We start from the raw sequence: 20,643 nt of genomic DNA on the forward strand, positions 1-20,643 counted from the left end.
TTTGAGATAAAGAACCATATTCTGGAAACGATCGAGTCAAAAGTTAAGCAAAACTCTACTCATTTAAGTCCGTTTACCTGCACAAGTTTCACAAGCTGCTCCATTTACAAGAAATGTTCGAAATGGCGTCCCCCGGCGTCAATGCAGGCATGGCATCATCGCACAAAGTTCTGTCGTACCAATTCGAATATCCCCGGTGTCGTTTGAACAGCGCTGCAGGCAGCGAGAATTCTTGCTAAGAGATCCTCTTCAGTCTCGACAGGTGTCTCATACACAAGGCTTTTCACTTGGCCGCACAAGAAGAAATCAAGTGGGGCGAGATCAGGTGAACGAGCGGGCCATGAAACAGGACCTCCTCGTCCTATCCACTTTGCAGGGAATGTCTAATCCAGGTGTTCACGAACCCTCAGTCCAAGGTGAGGTGGGACTCCATCATGTTGGAACCATATCCAGTAAATCTCTGACACCCCGGCGTCTCTTAAGAACGGTCGGACATTAAACAATTTGGCTTATAACTTTTGACTGGAACGTTTCCGGAATATGGTTCCTTATCTTAAATTGATCCATTTGCTGTCCTCCAACATCCTTGAAAGTTTGTAACATCACCACGGATATACTCTGTATTTAGTGGTACACACAAACAACATGGGACTTCAATCGAACACGTCTCTTAAGATCTCTCAAAACTATTACTCTGCTAAAACACGGAAGTTGATAAGTGGTACTGCTTCTGGAGACTTCAGCCGCATACCGGCGAACGTTGCGTGATGTACACACTCGAGTAAGCATGGCAGCGGGGCGCACGCCTAATATTATTTCAACACAGGCACCTCCCACACCCGGAGAAATTTCTCTACCATTCAGATTTTTAACGGTGGTTCTATGAACAATTATGGTAGTCATTAACAATAAAGAATCACGAGATACTTCTAAGTGTGAAACAGGAAGTTAAATGGGACCATGTCCATGGACAGCGATGAACATTACCAAGTATATGAAATATGTGAAAGCGAGGGAATTTCACAGGAAGTATCTCCTAGAAAAGCTTGATAATTGTTTTTACCAACAAGAGAAGGTGCGTGCGGCTCTTACACTCGTAATAAACAGTTAACTGGCCATTGGTGTTTATTCGTATTTCAACTCTAGAAAAATTCCAGGTTGGTCCGATCCTCTAGACGAGATATGCAAGAAACGTGGCTCTGGGAGCAAGAGCGTATGTTGTGGCTCTCTCACGTCCTAAATCACTGTCCACTCTCCCTTCGGTCACGCACTCATCTCCCACTTGCCTTTCACGAGAGGATGTATTTTCTTTAATGAAACATACGAAGGCACAAAAGATGACAAATCTTTCTGATACAAACTTTAAGGTTCCGGTTTTCAGTTTGTATGATTTGCCCAAACTCCCTCACAAATAATGTTTATTTATTTATTTATTTATTTATTTATTTATTTATTATTAATATGATGATTATGACAATGTTGGTGAAGATGGTCATGAAAGAGGAGCTTTTAACAATCAACCGCGGTGAAAAAGGGGGGTATATGATAACATATTGACAACATTTTGTGTGTAACCAGATGCCAGTGGCTAATAATGATGATTATAACAATATTTTTAAACAAAGTAAATTACACCACTGGATCTCGAGTTAGGTAAGAAATTAATGATATACGTGACTTAGTGCATCTTAATTATCATTATTATTGTTTAGGGCAACTAGAGACAACGTCAAGGCATTTATGGAAGCCTTTTTTGTAGTCCAAAAGCGTTCCATTCTTTCTCTGGCTTCCTGTCTTCTCTCTTATGTCCAGCCGCTCTTCTGCTTTTGTTGATCGTGGAAGCCCTTAAAGTTGTTTATCACTGATCTGTATTTTGATCGGTTAGAGATGTCCTTCTGATTCAGTCTCATACTCTTGAGGTCCTTCCTTACTTCCCTGAACAATTTATCCAAGCCGGGTCTGTTGTCCAACACATTAAAAATCTGCTTCATTAGTCGGGTTGCATCCGTCCTGAACAGATGTCCGTAGAACTTCAGTCGTCGTTTCCTTACTGACTCCATCAGCCATTAATTATCCCTGTATAGCTCTTCTCTTCCTCGGAGTCTATACTGTCCATTTGTTATCGTAGGACCAATTATTTTGCGAAGGATATTGTGCTCCTACTTCTCTGCTTCTCTCAGTCCAGAATTTCCTGTCATTCTCAGGCATTCACTTGCATAAAGACACACCGGTTTGATCACTGTATTATAGTTCCTGAGTTTAGCTTTCCTTTAGATTGCCTTTTTCCTTTTGCAGGACATGCGTCCTACAAAGAGCTGCGGCCAGCTTCTCTCGCCTGCTGCTGTTAGTTTCTTTCTCACTAGTTTTCATCCGAACTATCTCACCAAGACATCTGAAACTGTCCACTTTTTCCATTTTACCGTACTCTGCCTGTTTGGATATTGGTCATGTACTTTGTTTTCTTGAAAGAAATTTGGAGGCCAACTTTCTCTGCCTCCTCGTTAAGCATATTGGACTAGACATAGTGACTGAATAAGTTGCTATATTTCTAGAAAATAGATCTCAGAGAATTAGACTAGTTGACCCTGTAATAATTAAGAGGGAAATTTCTCAAGGCAGTATTATCGGACCTTTATGTTTTCTTATATATATATATATATATATATATATATAAATGATATGAGTAAAGAAGTGGAATCAGAGGTAAGGCTTTTTGCGGACGATGTTATTCGGTATAGAGAAATAAGTTACAAGATTGTGAGCAACTGCAAAATGACCTTGATAATGTTGTGAGATGGACAGCAGGCAACGGTATGTTGATAAACGGGGTTAAAAGTCAGCTTGTGAGTTTCAAAAATAGGAAAAGTCCTCTCAGTTATTGCGTTGATGGGGTGAAAGTTCCTTTTGGGGATCATTGTAAGTATCTGGGTGTTAATATAAGGAAATATCTTCATTGGGGTTATCACATAAATGGGATTGTACATAAAGGGTACAGATCTCTGCACATGGTTATGAGGGTGTTTAGGGGTTGTAGTAAGGATGTAAAGGAGAGGGCATATAAGTATCTGGTAAGACCCCAACTAGAGTATGGTTTCAGTGTATGGGACCCTCACCAGGATTACTTGATTCAAGAACTGGAAAACATCCCAAGAAAAGCAGCTCGATTTGTTCTGGGCGATTGCCGACAAAAGAGTAGCGTTGCAAAAATGTTGCAAAGTTTGGGCTGGGAAGAACTGGGAGAAAGGAGGCGAGCTGCTCGACTAAGCGGTATGTTCCGAGCTGTCAGCGGAGAGATGGCGTGGAATGACATAAGTAGACGGATAAGTTTGAGTGAGTGAGTATTGTCTGTACATTGCTCAAATCACGAGAAAACTGCTGTAGAGAATTTAATGAAAATCGGTATGTAAAGTCCGGGAATAAGTCCCTACAATCTAGGCCATATATAATCTTTTTCACGCTGAGAGAAATGGTAGTTTATGGGAAGGCCTTACATTTTATTCGCAAATATTTATGTTATTAGTGGTCCTATCTTAATTAAAATAGGTATGCAAAGTCGGCGAATAAGTCACTACAATCTACGTCATAAATAATCTTATTCACGCTGAGAGAAATGGTAGTTTAGGGGAAGGCCTAAAATTTAATTCTCAAATATTTGTTATTAGTTATCCCATCGTAAATAAAATCGGTATGCAAAGTCGGGGGATAAGTCGCAACAATCTGGGCCATAAATAACTTTATTCACGCTGAGAGAAATGGTAGTTTAGGGGAAGGCCCAAATGTAATTCTCGAATATTTGTGTTATTGGTGGTCTTATTGACAATTACTATATAAATAAAGTTACATGGCATTAAATTTCCGATCATTTATGTCTTATACATATTGACCGTATCGGCTATGATAACGGAGATATTCATGAATATGAATTTTTGTTGCGAAGATCATATCAGCGCCGTCACGAGAAAATGGGTAAACAGAATTTAATGTAAATCGGTATGTAAAGTCGGGGAATAAGGAACTACAGTCTACGCTATAATTAATTTTATAAGACGGCCTTATAATACAGAGTCGAAAGAAGACAATATGAAAGGCCTACAATACAAAAAGCTCATAACATTGATCAACAATAACATTACATTGACCAGGTTTGTTGCGATTTGCTTTGTGTCTCTGTTGCCATTCATCTCCGATAGATGGGATTACTGCTGTATACAGAGGTTTTTTTTAATTTGCTCTACGTCGCGCCGACACAGATAGGACTCGTGGCGACGATGTGATACGAAAGAGCTAGGAGTGGGAAGGAAGCAGCCCCTACGTTAATTACGTTACAGCCCCAGCATTTTCCTGGTGTGAAAATTGGAGACCACGGAAAACCATCTTCAGGGCTGTCGACAGTAGAGTTCGAACCCACTACCTCCCGGATCCAAGCTCACAGCTATGCACCCCTAACCGCACAGCCAACTCACCCGGTCGTACCGCGTATAACAGCCTGCCTGAAAATTGGCCTGAAGTAGCTGGGGAGTTAAATAAATTTCTGATACTACTGACACGTAACAAACTGGTTCATCATAGCATTCGAGCTATTCAATTCCTACTCTGAGGCACTGAATGGAATGAGCAGTGTGCATATTTAACGGAAAAATGGCAGAGAAGTGTTTACGGCTGTCTGCGGTCTGGTCATTGCAGCACTGGAACTTTGGACTGTTAGATCGGCATCGTAGTACTGTTCGTTAAAAGTGAGAAAATGTGCGGTTTATTAATTTAATCGAGTATATTATAATAACATTGCTTTTAATCACTACATTCCTTCTGACGACTTCAGGTAGGAAAACCACAAAGACAGTCTTTCTGAGAATCCCGTAGCGAAGCACGGGTACATCAGCTAGTATGAAGATAAAGTTGGAATTCAAGAGGACAAATTGGGGCAAATATTCATTTATAGGAAGGGGAGTTAGGGATTGAAATAACTTACCAAGGAAGGTGTTCAATAAATTTCCAATTTCTTTGAAATCATTTAATAAAAGGCTAGGAAAACAACAGATAGTGAATGTGCCACCTGGGTGACTGCCCTAAATGCAGACCAGTATTGACTGATTGATTGATTGATTGATTGATTGGTTATTTGTTCCACAGCTATCTCTAGGTTTCTTGACAGGATTGCCAGGTCATCGGCGAAGGCAAGGCAGCTGACTCTTAACTATGAATTTTTGTAAATACTCAAGTACTACGTTATTCATTATCGCATTCGTCTATGCATTCATACAACCTAGCTATGCTCTTACGAGGAAATCTCAACAATATTTTTTAAAAGAGTTTAATGTTGTACAGTTACCAACTCTCAACGGAACAGAATTGCATACCTGGCACCAGATACATGGAATGAACGGTTATACACTGACGTACGATTTACGGGTACTCTGCCTGAACTGAGTGGCTCAGACGGTTGAGGTGCTGCCCTTCTGGCAGGTTCAATCCTGGCTCAGTCCGGTGGTATTTGAAGGTGGTCAAATACGTCAGCCTCGTGTTGATAGATTCACTGGCACGTAAAAGAACTCCTGCGAGACTATACTCCCGCACATCGGTGTCTCCGAAAAAGTTACTGGGATGTAAAGACCATTATTATTATTATTATTATTATTATTATTATTATTATTATTATTATTATTATTATTATTATTATTATTATTATTATTATTATAGTAAGAAAGTAGCTGGATCGAATGTAATGCTGATGAGTTGATGAGAGGTATAGTAGCTAAGATCTGAGGTAATATCCTGCGGGGTTGCTTCATTAAAAGTTGGAAAATGAGTGTAGAAGTGTGTAAATATCTCATTTGCTTACTCTTTAACCAGCCGAGTATCTCGTAATAGGTGGGGGGGGGGGACTTGTGTGAAATACTTTAATGTAAAAATAAGACTGATTCAGGAGGTCATTGCCTTCTGCACATTTTGTTCGTTCCTCGGTAGCGTGAACATCATCACAATAGTTGAGTGTAGGTAACATGAGCGTCCAAATTAATCTTATTTTCATAGCGTGTGTAAGAAGAGCCTGGTGAATTTTGAGTGGGTGACATTTTCGCGAAGAGAAACCCGAAGAAATACTTGAAAATTTAAAAATAGGTTTTGCTAGGCAGCTATTTTCCCCAATTAGTGTATCGGTATTGATATGTGATCATTAGTTCTGTCATTATGTTTGTATTTATTTTCGTTTGTCTACAGGTAACTGGCGCATTACAACGTTGGCTGATGATAGTTATCACTGTATGTCCTGGAAGCAATGTCATTAGACAAACCTTATTTTCTTTTTAATTTTAACATATAAATGTACCCACAATTTAGCAGGTAATACCCATTAAATTAATAAACATGAACGTATATTGCAGCGTCGTTGTTGTATATGAGAACCACATTTTTGTAAAGAGTATTTGGCATTTCAAATATGTCAACTGGGGTTATGCGAACGAATCTGATCCACGAAATGTCATTGTAATATTTGTCCCAAGTGGTAAATAATGATTGCTTTTACTCAAATAAAGTCTAAAATGTGAGGTGAATTAATAAATGACGTCGTTACTAGAGAAATCTCTAGAGAAATATGTATACGTACTTACGAGCTGTAGACAGGACTCCATTATGCTGCATTCCACTGCTCGCGCAGTCTTTTGTTTCTTTCTTGAGGTCCAGGGCTGGCACCGATTAATGGGAGTGCCATGTTTGTGAATTCTCATTATCTTTGTCCATACGCGCACAAGCTTATTCGTCTACTAATGTCATTTCAAGCCATCTCACCACTGACAGCTCGAAACATACCACCTAATCGAGCATCTCGTCTCCTTACTTCCAGGTCTTCCCAGTCCAAAGTTGCAACATTTTCACAACACTAGTCCTTCGTCGGAAATCAGCCAGAACAAATCGTGCTGCTTTCCTTTGGATCTTTTTCAGTTCTTGTATCATGTAGTCCCGGTGTGGATCCTATACACTGGAACCATTCTGCAACTGGGGGTCTTACCACAGACTTACACGCCCTCTCCTTTACAGCCTTACTACAACCCTTAAATACTTCATAAACATGTGGAGAGATCTGTAAGCTTTCTTAACAACCTCGTTGATATGATTACTTCAATTGATCATGCCTTATATTAATACTTGGGTACTTACAGTGTTTCCCCTGAGGTACCATCACTCAATCAACACAGTAATTAAAACTGACGGGACTTTCCCTCTTGGTGAAACTGACAACCTGACTTTTCACCCAGTTTATCATCACACCATTGTCTAGGTCCTCCTGCAGTCGCTCATAATCGTGCAACTCATTTACTACTCTGTACAGTACAACATCATCAGCAAATTGCCTGATCTGTGAATCTAGTATTTTACTCGTATCATTTATATTTCTTATGAGCCTCCGTGGCTCACACGGCAGCACGTCGGCCTCTCACCGCTGGATACCGTAGTTCAAATCCCGGTCACTCCATGTGAGATTTGTGCTGGACAAAGCGGAGGTGGGACAGGTTTTTCTCCGGGTACTCCAATTTTCCCTGTCATCTTTCATTCCAGCAACACTCTCCATTATCATTTCATCTCATTTATCAGTAATTAATAATTCACTTTGGGAGTGGCGACCCCACTGTAATAATAGCCTATATCTACTTCATTCATTTCATCACTGAACCGGTCAATGACTAGGTTTTCATTCGTTTATATTTCTTATATTATTATATTTAGCCAACCTATCAACCACTATTGTCTAGTCCAATAGTCCTCATTTCCATAAGTAATCTCCCATGATATACCCTTGAATGGTCAATGGCGATACAGTTCATTTGACCATTTGAATCTGAACTATTTGCTATAACTTGCTGGAATCCTACAAGTTGGACTTCACTGGAATGACATTTCCTAAACCTGATCTGCCTTCTATCAAACCAGTTAGTAATTTTGCAAAAGTTTCTAATATAATCAGAAAGAACGCTTATCCAGAGCTTACAAACACGTACCAAGCTGACTGGCCTGTAATTATCCCCTTTGTATTTGTCACCGTTTCCCTTGAACACTAGGGCTACTATTGCTACTTTGTATTCATTTGGTATCGCTCTTCATGCAAGCAGTAATCAAATCCAGATATGTCACTATTTTCCAACCCATAGCCTTCTCGTATATCCCCAGAAATATTATCAACCCCAGCTGCCTCTATTACCAGTTAGGAAATAAAGTCTTAGAATGCAAACGGTGAAAATAATTAATATTGATCTATTATTTGTTTCTGACGGACATTAATCAGTTGCACCGTCACAACTCCACTAACAACCGTCTTACAAGAGTACATTTTTGAACACAAAAACTGATCGGCTCCTAAATATAGACCGGTTTATGTCTTAATGTAATCTACAAAGGGGATGCCATTTGATAAAACCAATCCTGGTGCGCTTAAGGACATAATGGAATGTTTCTTCAGTCGGTAGTAACTTTCCCTGCCAATCAATGTTTGTGTCCAAGGATGTCGATTATCTAAAAATCTTGAAGTTCTGCAATACTCACGGTTTTTATTGTGTTCGATTGCCGCCGGGTAGAAGCGACGATGGACTTGCTTGTAGAACCATTCCCCTGACTGCAACTTCACCTCCCTGCGAACACACAACACATACTCACTACTATGAAGAATTAGAAAGCGAGAGGAGGAAAGTATTCGCCAGGCAGCGGAGCAAAGCGCCGGAGGAGGCAATGGCCGCTTGGCGGCGTCTCCAGCGCCGTAAACCACCCACTAGTCTGAAAAAGTCCACAAAAACAGATAATGACCGCAACACTACTGTAGATGTTCATTGCGTGAAACTCCTTATGAGCCGGTGATGTGCATGAGGTGAAATGAATAGGGCCTAAATGAAATTAAACTAATTTCGAAACTTAAATCTCGTGGTTTATCGAGTTCTGACGCTTCAGTGTCGTCGCAGAACGTCGTTGTCAAAACGCCGTCAACGTAACAGGTAGCGGCGCCAGGAATGCCGTCAGCTACCATTGCTCGCACGCTTCTGCTGTTGCTTTGAGTTTCTGTCACTCTTGAGACATTTTTTGGAATGTTCTCTGGCTGGCATTCTGGGCTTCTTAGATTCAGAACTCGACGCTCTTTTATCTAGCATATATTTACTTTCTAATAATAATATTATTGATTTAACGTCTCAGCAACTACTTTCACAGTTTTCCAATACGCCTATTCACTTATTTCGGAGGCATTTACACATTTTTCCTGAAATGACAAAATATTTCACCTCGCTCATTTTTTGAAAATGTGTATGAATTTAGTTTGTTTCGTGGTTGTATCTGTTTAGAACGATCTAAACGACTTAAAATAAACCCACTAGCGAACGTCTTGCACGATTTTAAGCGGAACTTCATTAATTTTATGCAGGCAGTGACACACGTGATTTTATAACCATATATAGCGGCCATTTATCTTTGTACGATAATGTCATCAACTCCAAAACGGGCAGTTATTTTACTCTTCCGATCTTCCTCTTTTGAATGGCACAAGCTCGTTCGGATATCTCTTGTACTTTCATTACATTTACAACTGATCTGCGCTTAGGGCTGTCGTCCAAGTGGCTCATTCCTTATCAGTTCCTTACCGAGTATTTTCTTAAATAATTTCAGAGAATTTAAAAATTTTTCGAAGATCTCCCTTTGTTAATTATTCCAACCTCTAGTTAGTCTTCCTATGAACGAATGCCTGCCCAAATTATCCCCCTTGAATTACAACTTTATCCTGCTTTAAAAAACTGAATTCAAGCTTATTCATCTACTGATGTCATTCCATGTCATCTCCACTGACAGCCCGGAACATACCGCTTAGTCGAGCAGCTCGTCTCCTTACTCCAGCCCCAAGATGGTAACATTTTTGTAGCACTACTCCTTTGTCTGAAAATGCCCAGAACAAATCGTGATGCTTTCCTTCAGATCTTTCCCAGTTCTCTAACCAAGTAATTCTTAATAACCTTAAAGTCATACATAAATATTTGATAGCTATATACTATTTCGTTGCGTAGATATGAGCTCATATTCTTAAGATGGTTTCTGGTGGTTTTCCGTTTTCGAACCAGACAAATGATGGCTGGGGCTGTACCTTAAAGCCATGGTCGCTTCTTTCCTATTCCTAGCCATTTTCTACCTCTTCGTCACCATAAGGCCTATCTGTGTCGGTGCGACGTAAAGCAAACTGTAAGTAGAGTAAACTATTTCTTTGCATCGCCACCTGCCATACGTGCCCACCATCCTTTCCGATTTATAAGACGTTTCACGTCAATAACACACACAATAGTACATGAACAATACTTACTGAGAATTGAAATATTATGTGTTAATTTTTTAAAACTTCTTGTAAACAACGGGCGCAGAATACAATTTTTAACAGCCATGATGAAATGAAATGGCGTATGGCTTTTAGTGCCGGGAGTGTCCGAGGACAAGTTCGGCTCGTCAGCTGCAGGTCTTTTGATTTGACTTCCGTAGGCAACCTGCGCGTCGTGATGATGATGATGAAATGATGAAATGATGATGATTAAGACGACACATACACTCAGCCCCCGTGCCAGCGAAATTAACCAAGTACGGTTAAAAAGTCCGACCCTGCCAGGAATCGAACCCGGGACCCCTGTGGCCAAAGACCAGCACGCTAACCATTTAGCCATGGGGACGGACAACAGCCTTGATGCAGACATGTAAATGAAAGCTGTTATTTACATTTCACAACCCGACTTTAATCACTCCTTTTTAGAAGAATTTTCACATTTCACAACATTCAACTACGGAATAAAGGGATTAATCTCTGACGTTATAACTGTATTAATATTACAGAGCTACTTACAGTGCGCTCATCAGTATTACAACTTTATTCTACTGTAATAGAAAAGTATCATTTACCTTAACAGTGTTAGTTCACAGATAAATTAACGAAACATATAATCTAAAAATAGGCTTATTTTAACAACCTGAAGTATATTTAACAAAAATTCCCACTTTTCGACTGGATGGTCAGAGTTGAGGTCTTCGGTTCATAGGGCCCCGGGTTCGATTCTTGGTCGAGTATGGGATTTTAGTCACCTCAGATTATTTCTTCTAGGTCAGGGACTGGGTGTCTGTATTTGTCTCCTCTTCATATTCAGACAACAGACCACCCACCACAGAAACACGCAATGGAAAATATGTCCCTTCACAAAGGATCGGTGACAGGAAGGGCATCCGGTAGAAAAACAAGGACAAATCCACACGTGCGACTCAGTTCACAATCGCGACATCAAAGGTGTGTGAAAAAGCGGAAGAAATATATTTAACAATGGTTTATGGTAACTATGACAACAACAGAGACGTAACGAATGTGATACAGACCCCTGACAAAATAAACATTCGGATCCCCTCAAAAAATGTAAAACGCATGAATAATTTAATATAAATTTAATTGCAGCAAGTAGAAATAATACAATATATTGTAAAGTTATAGGAAAAAAAGGATTATTCGTAATTGTAAGATTATTTTTTTAAATATTTTATTTAACTGCCTCCGTGCTTTAACGGCTAATCTGCTGAAGTGCCAACCATAGCTGTTTGTACTTTAATAGCATTCGTGTTTCAGTTACTACAGAACTTTACTCTGCGACTGATAACAAAGTCTCGGTTATGATAATAAATTCCATTACAACACAGAAAAATATACGAACAAAATTAAATCAAAAACTAATCAAATAAAGTATAAAAAATATTAAATCGCACAACAGATAATTGATAAACTTTACGCAAAGAGAGCTCGTTTGAAACTGAATTGACTGACTGTTACGTCTTATTGGCATTATACACTGCTGTCGAATAAATGTGTGACAGTCCGGCTCCACGGCTAAATGGTTAGCGTCCTGGCCTTTGGTCACAGGGGTCCCGGGTTCGATTTTCGGCAGGGTATGGAATTTTAACCAACATTGGTTAATTTCGTTGGCACGGGGGCCGGGTGTATGTGACGTCTTCATCATCATTTCATCCTCATCACGACGCGCAGGTCGCCTATGGGTGTCTAATCAAAAGACCTGGAGAGCCGAACTTGTCCTCTGACACTTCCGGCATTAAAAGCCATACGCCATTTCATTTCAATGTGTGACAACAGTAGAATGTTCTGCAAAATTTGTGCTTAATACGATCTCAGATGCACAACAAGAAAGTATCTTTTTTTAACTAAAAGGTGATATTCTGGTATCAATTTTCATTGTTTTAATTATTTTTAAATAATTTAGTGCAGAGAGCCTCCGTGGCTCAGGCGGCAGCGCGCCGGCCTCTCACCGCTGGGTTCCGTGGTTCAAATCCTGGTCACTCCATGTGAGATTTATGCTGGACAAAGCGGAAGCGGGACAGGATTTTCTCCGGGTACTCCGATTTCATCTTTCATTCCAGCAACACTCTCCATTATCATTTCATTTCATCTGCCAGTCATTAATCATTGCCCCAGAGGAGTGCGACAGGCCTCGGCAGCCGGTACAATTTCTATCCTCGCCGAAAGATGGAGGCTTCATTCATTCCATTCCTGATCCGGTCGACTGACTGGAAACAGGCTGTGGATTTTCAATTTGGTGCAGACAGGTGTTTTCTGAAGAGGGCGTCGCGGTGCTGCAAAAGACGGCAAGTTGTGCTGTGTTGCACTTGACACAAATAGCTGATAGATGCAGTCAAGTGACACACACACAAATCAAAAAAAACCTACACAGTTAAAAAATTAGGAGAACATGTTTTGTAACGTCTGGCATGTGAACGTTAATATCGTAGATGGGGTTCCAATGGTCGTACAGCTTACCTTGAGAACTTAGCTACTCAGGGTATGACAAATCGAAGTTATATTCCATCTGTAGGCGTAGCCATGCATTAAACTGTCAGGTGACCCTTCAAAACAATGTGAATAGTGGGCGTCCGTGCGTCGTTGTGAGTTCCACAGACTACTGCGGTCATTTGAGCACATTGTATGTTAACCAGCACATTCCATGAGACATCTTAACGAGGTTCAAGTAGCAAGGGCCGTCACTTTGATCCAGGAAGGGTGGACTTTTCGTCGTGTTGCTGTTGATCTCAATGTCTCCCCGTCAGTTATTCACCGTTTGTGGAATCGCTACAATGAGACAGGCCAGTTCACGAGGAGGGTTGGACAAGGTCCTGGACGCATGACAACCCCACAGGAAGACAGATATCTGACCATCTGTGCGTTGCGGCGTCGTTCAACAACTGCCACAGAACTGCAACAAGACCTCAGGAGGGTCACTGGAGTCACGGTGTCTAACAAGACAGTAAGGAACAGGTAATGAGAAGTGTCCTTACGATTCAGACGTCCTGTTCGAGTGCCCCGTTTAACGCAGCAACATCCCGCAGCTCGCCTTCTGTTTGCCCGTACCCACGTCGACTGGCAATTTCGGCAATGGAGAACTGTGTTGTCCACAGACGAGTCCAGATTTCCCCTAACACAGCGTGATGGACGTCAACGTGTATGGAGACGCCGTGGTGAGCAGTACATGCCAAATGTTGTCCAGGAAGGCGACCTATTCCGACAAGGTTCTGTGATGGTGGCCGTACGGATCTTACCGTCGTTTGTGGTAATTTTACCGCTGCGGGGTACATCAAGCATATACTGCTACAGCATGTGTTGGTGCTGAATACGGTGTTGCGCTGAATTCGTACTCATGCACGACAATGCCAGGGCTCATGTAGCGCGCATCACCAGAACTGTCTTGCGAGAACTGGACATTCAAGAGATGGAATCGCCAGAAGTGAGTCCCGACCTCAATCCCATCGAACATGTGTGGGATAGGTTTGATAGAAGTGTTCGTGGGCGTCCTGTTCCACCACAGACTCTCCAAGACCTCGAACAGGCTCTCAGTGAAGAATGGGACCTGATACCGCAACGTGACCTACAGCAACTTATACGGAGCATGCCACGTACGTGTCAAGATGTGATAAATGCTCGTGGTGGATATACACCATACTGAAGCTCTCCAACTGTGATAAAAATCCACCCTAGAGGACTGTTATCACTTTGTTTTTGCCCTTATTTGGACATTTCCGTTTGTGTTCTGAAAATGAACGCGAATCCATCGATGTTCTTTTGTATACTTCAAACGGTAAAGAATAAAAGTTTAGTTGGTAATAGGCCCTATACCTGGGTGTGAGGTATTGTTTTATGGAGCATGGCATACGTTCAAAGACATGTTCCCCTATTTTTTGAACTGTGTACTTCGAAAGGTGGCATTCAAGAGGGCAAATTGGGCAAATATACGTTGATAGGAAGGGGAGTTAAGGAATGCAAAGAAATTGGAAATTTATAGAAAATCATTTAAGAAAAGGCTAGGAAGACCAAGGATAGGGAATCTGCCACCTGGACGACTGCCCTAACTGCAGATCAGTAGTGATTGATTGATTGATTGATTTGATTCCGGGCCCACCTGCAGGGTCTGCATGCTCTAACGTTTTCTTAAAAGTGCTATTTGTTCGGGGCGTCGACCTATAGAGATCTTTTGCTCCTACTTGCACCATGTGATATGAACCTGCGTGTAACTGGAATGGAGGAAGTGTAGAGTGTTGAATGTGAGGAAAGGAACGTTAAGGACGACACAAACACCCAGTCCCCAGGCCAGGGATATTAATCATTTACAATTAAAAACCCCTGACCCAGTCGGGAATCGAACCCGGGGTCGCCGTGTGACGCGTTGCCCCCTACACCACGGGGCTGGACTGCTCTAACGTTACGCCCCTGTACAGCAGAGTATACACTTACGCTATATGTTACTGTACGGCTGCTGATAACGCTGTCACGTGTCGCTTTTGAACAAGCAAACATTTAAAATAGTAATATCGATGCAAACGTTGAAAATTTCGAGAATTTCACCGGCAGTGCTCATAGGGAACATTTGTAACTCTCTTCTTTGAGAGAAAAGAAAAACCTATATCCGTAAGAGATGTATCAGACTCCAAGTTACAGTTAACACAAGAAGACTCTTGTATATATTGCCATTTTTGCTTCATTTTAGAACCGTGGGGAATAATAGTTAGCAATTCCTCTTTTCAAAAATCTCACATGCATTGGCAGCGATTAGAACAGCACCTGCTTTGACGATGTAGCTCGGCTATCATGTCCCTCGATCTGTCATTATTTATTCGTACTATTAGTGTACATAGCCTGCTCCATGGTTGACTGATCAACGTCTCAACTTTCTGGCGTTGGGGTCCTAGGTTAGATCATTTACGTCAAGACTCCTTGACTGAGTGGCCAGCGTATTATCTGCGCACTTTTATCGATAGATTTGTGTACGGGTTTGAGGAGTAAGGAGGGGGCAATTCCAGTTCCAGTAGTACTGCCAACTGAATGGAAATGAAATTTGAATTGAATCGATAATATGATCGATCGATATGAATTTTGCTAAATCTTTGTTATCTTAAGCCAACAACTGTATCACACACACATTATATAACATTTCTCGATGCGAATCTTATTCCTAGAGCGAATTCTATAGTTTGGCTTTGCTGTGTAAATAACAACAGTACAGCGATGCATAAGCGATTCATAGTTTGTGTTTCACAGGTTGCCAGTACGAATCTCGAAGATTGCCGAGGTCGACCAATTCAGCACTAGGGTGTAAATCTATTCAGAAAAGGTGCGCAGACAATACTGCCCTTCGGTTCAGAGGGCTCCAGGTTCGACTCCCGGCCGGGACGGGGAATTTAATCACCCTTGATTAATTCTTCTGGCACGGAGACGGGGCATTTGTGTCTGTCCCAACATTTTCTCTTCATATTCAGACAACACACCACACTACCAACCACCACAGAAACACGCAATAGTGATTACATCCCTCCATATAGGGTTGACGTCAGTAAGGTCAACCGGTCAAAAAACAGGGCCAAATCTACAATGTGAGAGACAGTTCGCACCCGCGACCCTTCAGCTGTGGGAAAGGCGGTAGACGAAGGAGGTTAGATCCCTTACCTGGAGGACCAAGTGTTTATGCCGACTCCAATATTCCTGCAGCCTGCATACCGCACACAACACTGCTCTCTACAACATAGACAGTTTGCTATACACAGCAGACGTGTGTCGACTGCCTTACGAGGGCTACACCAGGCTATGATAACCACACGAAATCATCATCATTATCATCATCATCATCATATGGGAAAAGTGACCTTGGCACGAAGGTTTACTACTACTACTACTACTACTACTACTACTACTACTACTATTGCGGTTTTCGGCGACGCCGAGGTGCCGTATTTTTATTCAGCGGGAGATCTTTTACGCGCCAGCAAATCTACAAACATGGGGCTAGCGTGTTTGAGCACCTTCAAAAACCACCGATCTGATCTGGGTTCGAACCAGTCAACTTGAGGTCAGAAGGCCAGTCTAAACGACACAGCTGCAATAATAATAATAATAATAATAATAATAATAATAATAATAATAATAATAATAATAATAATAATGGTTTTATGTCCCCCTACCTAGTTTTACGGTTTTCGGAGACGCCGAAGTGCCAGAATTCAGTCTCGCAGAAGTTATTTTAGATGCCAGTACATCTATCGGCATGAGGCTGGCGTATTTGAGCACCTTCAAATACCACCGGACTGAGCCAGGACTGGGTTCGTAGGCCAGCACTTTACCGCCTGAGGCACTTAGCTCCTCAGAAGAAGATGAAACTGTTACCAGAAGACCGATATGGACATTCCTTGGAAAGGATGAAGTCATGGGTTCTGCCTACCCAGATACACTCGGCAGATTTGAATAAGACAGTAGAGTATAGGAACATTAACTTTCAATCTACAAGTGCTTTCTCCTTTGATGGTGGTCCTACTTTCAGTCTCTACAGCAGGAGCGCGTCCGTGTAACTGATAACATTCAATTAATATTATTCACTAAATCATTTTAATGGAAGACCTAATCAGTGAGTGGAACATGCATTAACTACTTGTTCTTGATTTATTTTAATAGCAATAATGTGCGCTCAACAGAGCTCAGTCGACGACGGTGCTAGAGAGGCTATATTCCAAAGCTCAAGATTGCAGGTTCGACCCCAGATTATATTGATGGTAGTTTTAAGACAAGGAAATTCGTACGTAGTTCGCCATGTCAGTATGTGAATAGACCTGAATACACAGATGAGATAATATACTAACTCACAGCAGCTAGTAACAGATTTCCACTTACTGTATTTAGCTGCTCAGCTGACGCAATCATCCGGGAGGATGTACATGCAAGCACAGAAATGGTGTCCCGACGTAAACAATCAACACTGCCGCACTCCAGTACAGAAAAGGAGGAGAGGGAATGAAGGGGTAGTATCGAAGGCCACTCCAGTAGCGAAAAGGTGGGGAAGAGAGTGAACGGGTAGTGCTGAAGGCACAGTATGTGTATTGCTATACATCCACCACTGTGCCCCTTTCAATCACAGCAGTCTTGTAGCAGGCGGTCAACCTGCAGCAATGCGTTAAGCGTGGAGGTGGGGGTATACGATGTTTTGTTTATACCGGGAGACCATTTCTGTGCTCGCGTGTACATTAGGTTCGATTTTCCGTTAGGAAATAGGAAATTTAACAAAAATCTACTTCTGCAGAGGCGCAAGACCCGAACGTTCACTCTGTCTGCACCAACAATTAGTACCAGGTTAATTCTCTCTCTCTCTCTCTCTCTCTCTCTCTCTCTGTCTGTCTGTCTGTCTGTCTGTCTGTCTGTCTGTCTGTCTGTCTGTCTGTCTGTCTGTGTGTGTGTGTGTGTGTGTGTGTGTGTGTGTGTGTGTGTGTGTGTGTGTGTGTGGAGAGAGCTAAGACTGCGGATTGTTGAAGCCTTTACCAACCACTACTCCAAGGACCTTCATAGTCTGTACGGAGATGGATTTAGTTTACCATTGAGGTTATAAACTCCTTAAGAAGTGTTCCTACTCTCCGAAAAATGAAGAAACAAAGTTAATTTTTTGTTAAAGTAGAAGCCATAGGTATTCTTTTCATATTCAGTAAATAATAAAATTCTGAAGTTTTCCAGTCTGTGGAAATTAATTCAAGATTAATAAAACTAGAATATAACTTATCTGAAAAAGAAAATATTTACCTAATTGATAACAGAATGACATCCTTCGTTTCTGAGATCATCAGATTATACCCAACTTCATTATTATTATTATTATTATTATTATTATTATTATTATTAAATTACAGCGGAATCTTGTTTAAATTTGGTCCGATTCACCTCTGATTCGCATTGAACGCGGTACAAAGTATGTCTCCGAAAAAAAATCACCAATAAAACTCTTATTTTTTTAAATGCAGTAACAAACTGCACGAGGGATTCTGTATTACAATTTATGTCAAGTTCACGACTGAAATAGTGAAATAGTGTTTGGTGACAAAGGAATAATCTTGCAAATCCAGATAAGTACAGAATTTTGTTTTTCATTATGTTAATACGGGGTTGGTTGAGTACTTATAAAGATCATCATTTGTTAATTCTTGTTCATATTATCACCTAACTCTCAATCATTGACAAGTTTACGCAATGTAAACAACACTGTACATATTTACCCATGATTTAAGTCATTTGATAGAATCTGAGGATGTTCTTGTAGAACGAGAAATATGGAATATAAAACACAACGTGAAAAAGTAAAAATAACATTTTACAGCAGAATGTCGAAATGACAAACATTATTTAACTGCTCGATCAGTTGCCATTAGAAAATTGGTGAGGATCTCCTATATAGGTCCTAATCTTGCAATCTGATACGTAACAATACGTCTTACTGCATCCATTAAGAAACAGCAACAGGCGAAATATTCTTTTATTGATACATGAACCCGAAGGCTGGTTGGATCCTCAACAGGTTCACTATTTGCTGTCATTAATGGCCTACAGTAGGCGTCACTGAAGAAGGAAATAAAGACTGAGGCAATTTTTGGTTGTTTTCCTCACTGGGCCAGATGGTGGTGTCACATCAATCTGGCAAGCCCACTGAATATGGAATAGAAATTCGTAAAATTGAGACATTTAACATCCACATGCCTGGTACAAAACATGAAAACACGAAGACAGACAGACACAGCACTCGGACGGACGGACACTCAGTTGTGAGGCTCACCTATGTTTGCTACACGAGGAACAGACCGTTGTGCTGCATCCTTCGTCCTCGTCCTTGTGGCTGTGCTTGGCTCCTTCCTCTTCCTTCAGCGAGGCCCGCAGTTTACTGCGTAACGGGAGGAGAAGTGGTATTAGAATTGAATACAGTATTTAGTTTTGCACGACCGCATCATACTTGAGATAGACTTTCAGCTTGTTCCGGTGGACCATTTTTGTTCTGTACTTCTGTAATGTCTGTACTCGGCACGACCTGACAAGCTCAAAGTCTATTTCAAGTTCAGATATTAGTTCTTTGTTGCATTTATATTGTAGACTCTGAAACGTTGACAATGAATAAAAATGAAATGCAGTCTTGAAACCTTCGAAAGTTCGTGAGATGATAAATGTAATGTGGAGATTTAAAATATCAAACTCCAGGGTTCTAGACACAACGAGCGAGGGGAAATCAATCATCGCACAATCCAGAACAGACATCTCGCATGGTGAGCTCACACAATGCTCCACTCCAATTTAATGGAAAGTGTGTCAGAAAGCTTCAGTGGAGGAATATAACCATGGAAAAGAACACATTCTAGACGACATCCAGGCACAGAATTATGAGTCGACGAAGGAAACCGTAAATCATTAGATCATGTAGAAATGTTTTATGACAACCCATCAGTCTTCCTTCGAACTTCAAACCAGTGAAATGAATGAATTAATTTTGACATGAATGGCTTATGGCTTGAGTTCATCCAAAAATTTGTGTAACGTAACGTGACGCTACAAAATGTGAGACGTCGGTGACGTCACAGTCGTTACCGTAGCCCTTGGCCGCCAAAGATGCTGCAGCTATGGATTTGTATAAATACTAGCCAGAATACATTTTAACGTAAGCAAATCTAACTTGCGTAACCGGACGTACTTTAACAATCCCTTATCCAACATATTAATTCATAAAAATTCGCCGTTAGTAAGGATGTGTAGTACGTTTAATGACTTATTCAAAAACCACGACATAGATCTCTCAATGTTCCTAACATACTTCAAAAAATTTCTAGTGTTTTTCTTTAGTGAATATACTTAAACAATCTTAACAAATAGCAGCTCATAAAAAGAAAATATAATTCATTACACAACTCTTTGTGAATAATACAAATGGAATTCAATTGTCTATAAACTTCGAGATATTTTTACACTGTAAATCATGCACCTGACCTGTTCGCATATGTGTGTGCCTGCACATAAAGTTTTAATTCTTCCTACTTATGTAATCACGAGCCAGTAATTGCAGCACTATCTAATCCTGAACTGTATATAACCTATTGTTTTTGTAATTTTTTCTTCTAAATTGGTTTACTATGCTTTTTCAAAATCTGTTAATTTTTCGTGATCTTTCTCTGTTTTGCAATATATATCATCGTACTATATTTTGTAATGTCTGTTGTAATTGGAGTGCAACTCTGTTACAGAAATGTGTGATAAATAAATAAATAAATAAATAAATAAATAAATAAATAAATAAATAAATAAATAAA

The 20,643-nt window shown here is 40.7% G+C and overlaps 1 protein-coding gene across 9 annotated transcripts in view; it reads right to left on the reverse strand.

The window, feature by feature from the left end:
• LOC136872018 (uncharacterized) overlaps nucleotides 1-20,643 on the reverse strand; it is an 811,539-nt gene that overhangs the window by 154,424 nt on the left and 636,472 nt on the right. For 6 of the 9 annotated variants that reach the window (XM_068227292.1, XM_068227293.1, XM_068227294.1 and 3 more), the window contains 2 exons: nucleotides 19,128-19,232; nucleotides 8,536-8,621 (listed from right to left, as the gene is read on the reverse strand). In XM_068227292.1, coding sequence (XP_068083393.1) covers nucleotides 8,536-8,621; nucleotides 19,128-19,232 — 191 coding nt within the window. The remainder of the gene's footprint in view (nucleotides 1-8,535; nucleotides 8,622-19,127; nucleotides 19,233-20,643) is intronic. The other 3 variants (XM_068227295.1, XM_068227297.1, XM_068227296.1) reach the window with 1 other exon arrangement.

The sequence above is a fragment of the Anabrus simplex genome, chromosome 4 (genome assembly GCF_040414725.1).
Source record: "Anabrus simplex isolate iqAnaSimp1 chromosome 4, ASM4041472v1, whole genome shotgun sequence".
Taxonomy (NCBI): domain Eukaryota; kingdom Metazoa; phylum Arthropoda; class Insecta; order Orthoptera; family Tettigoniidae; genus Anabrus; species Anabrus simplex.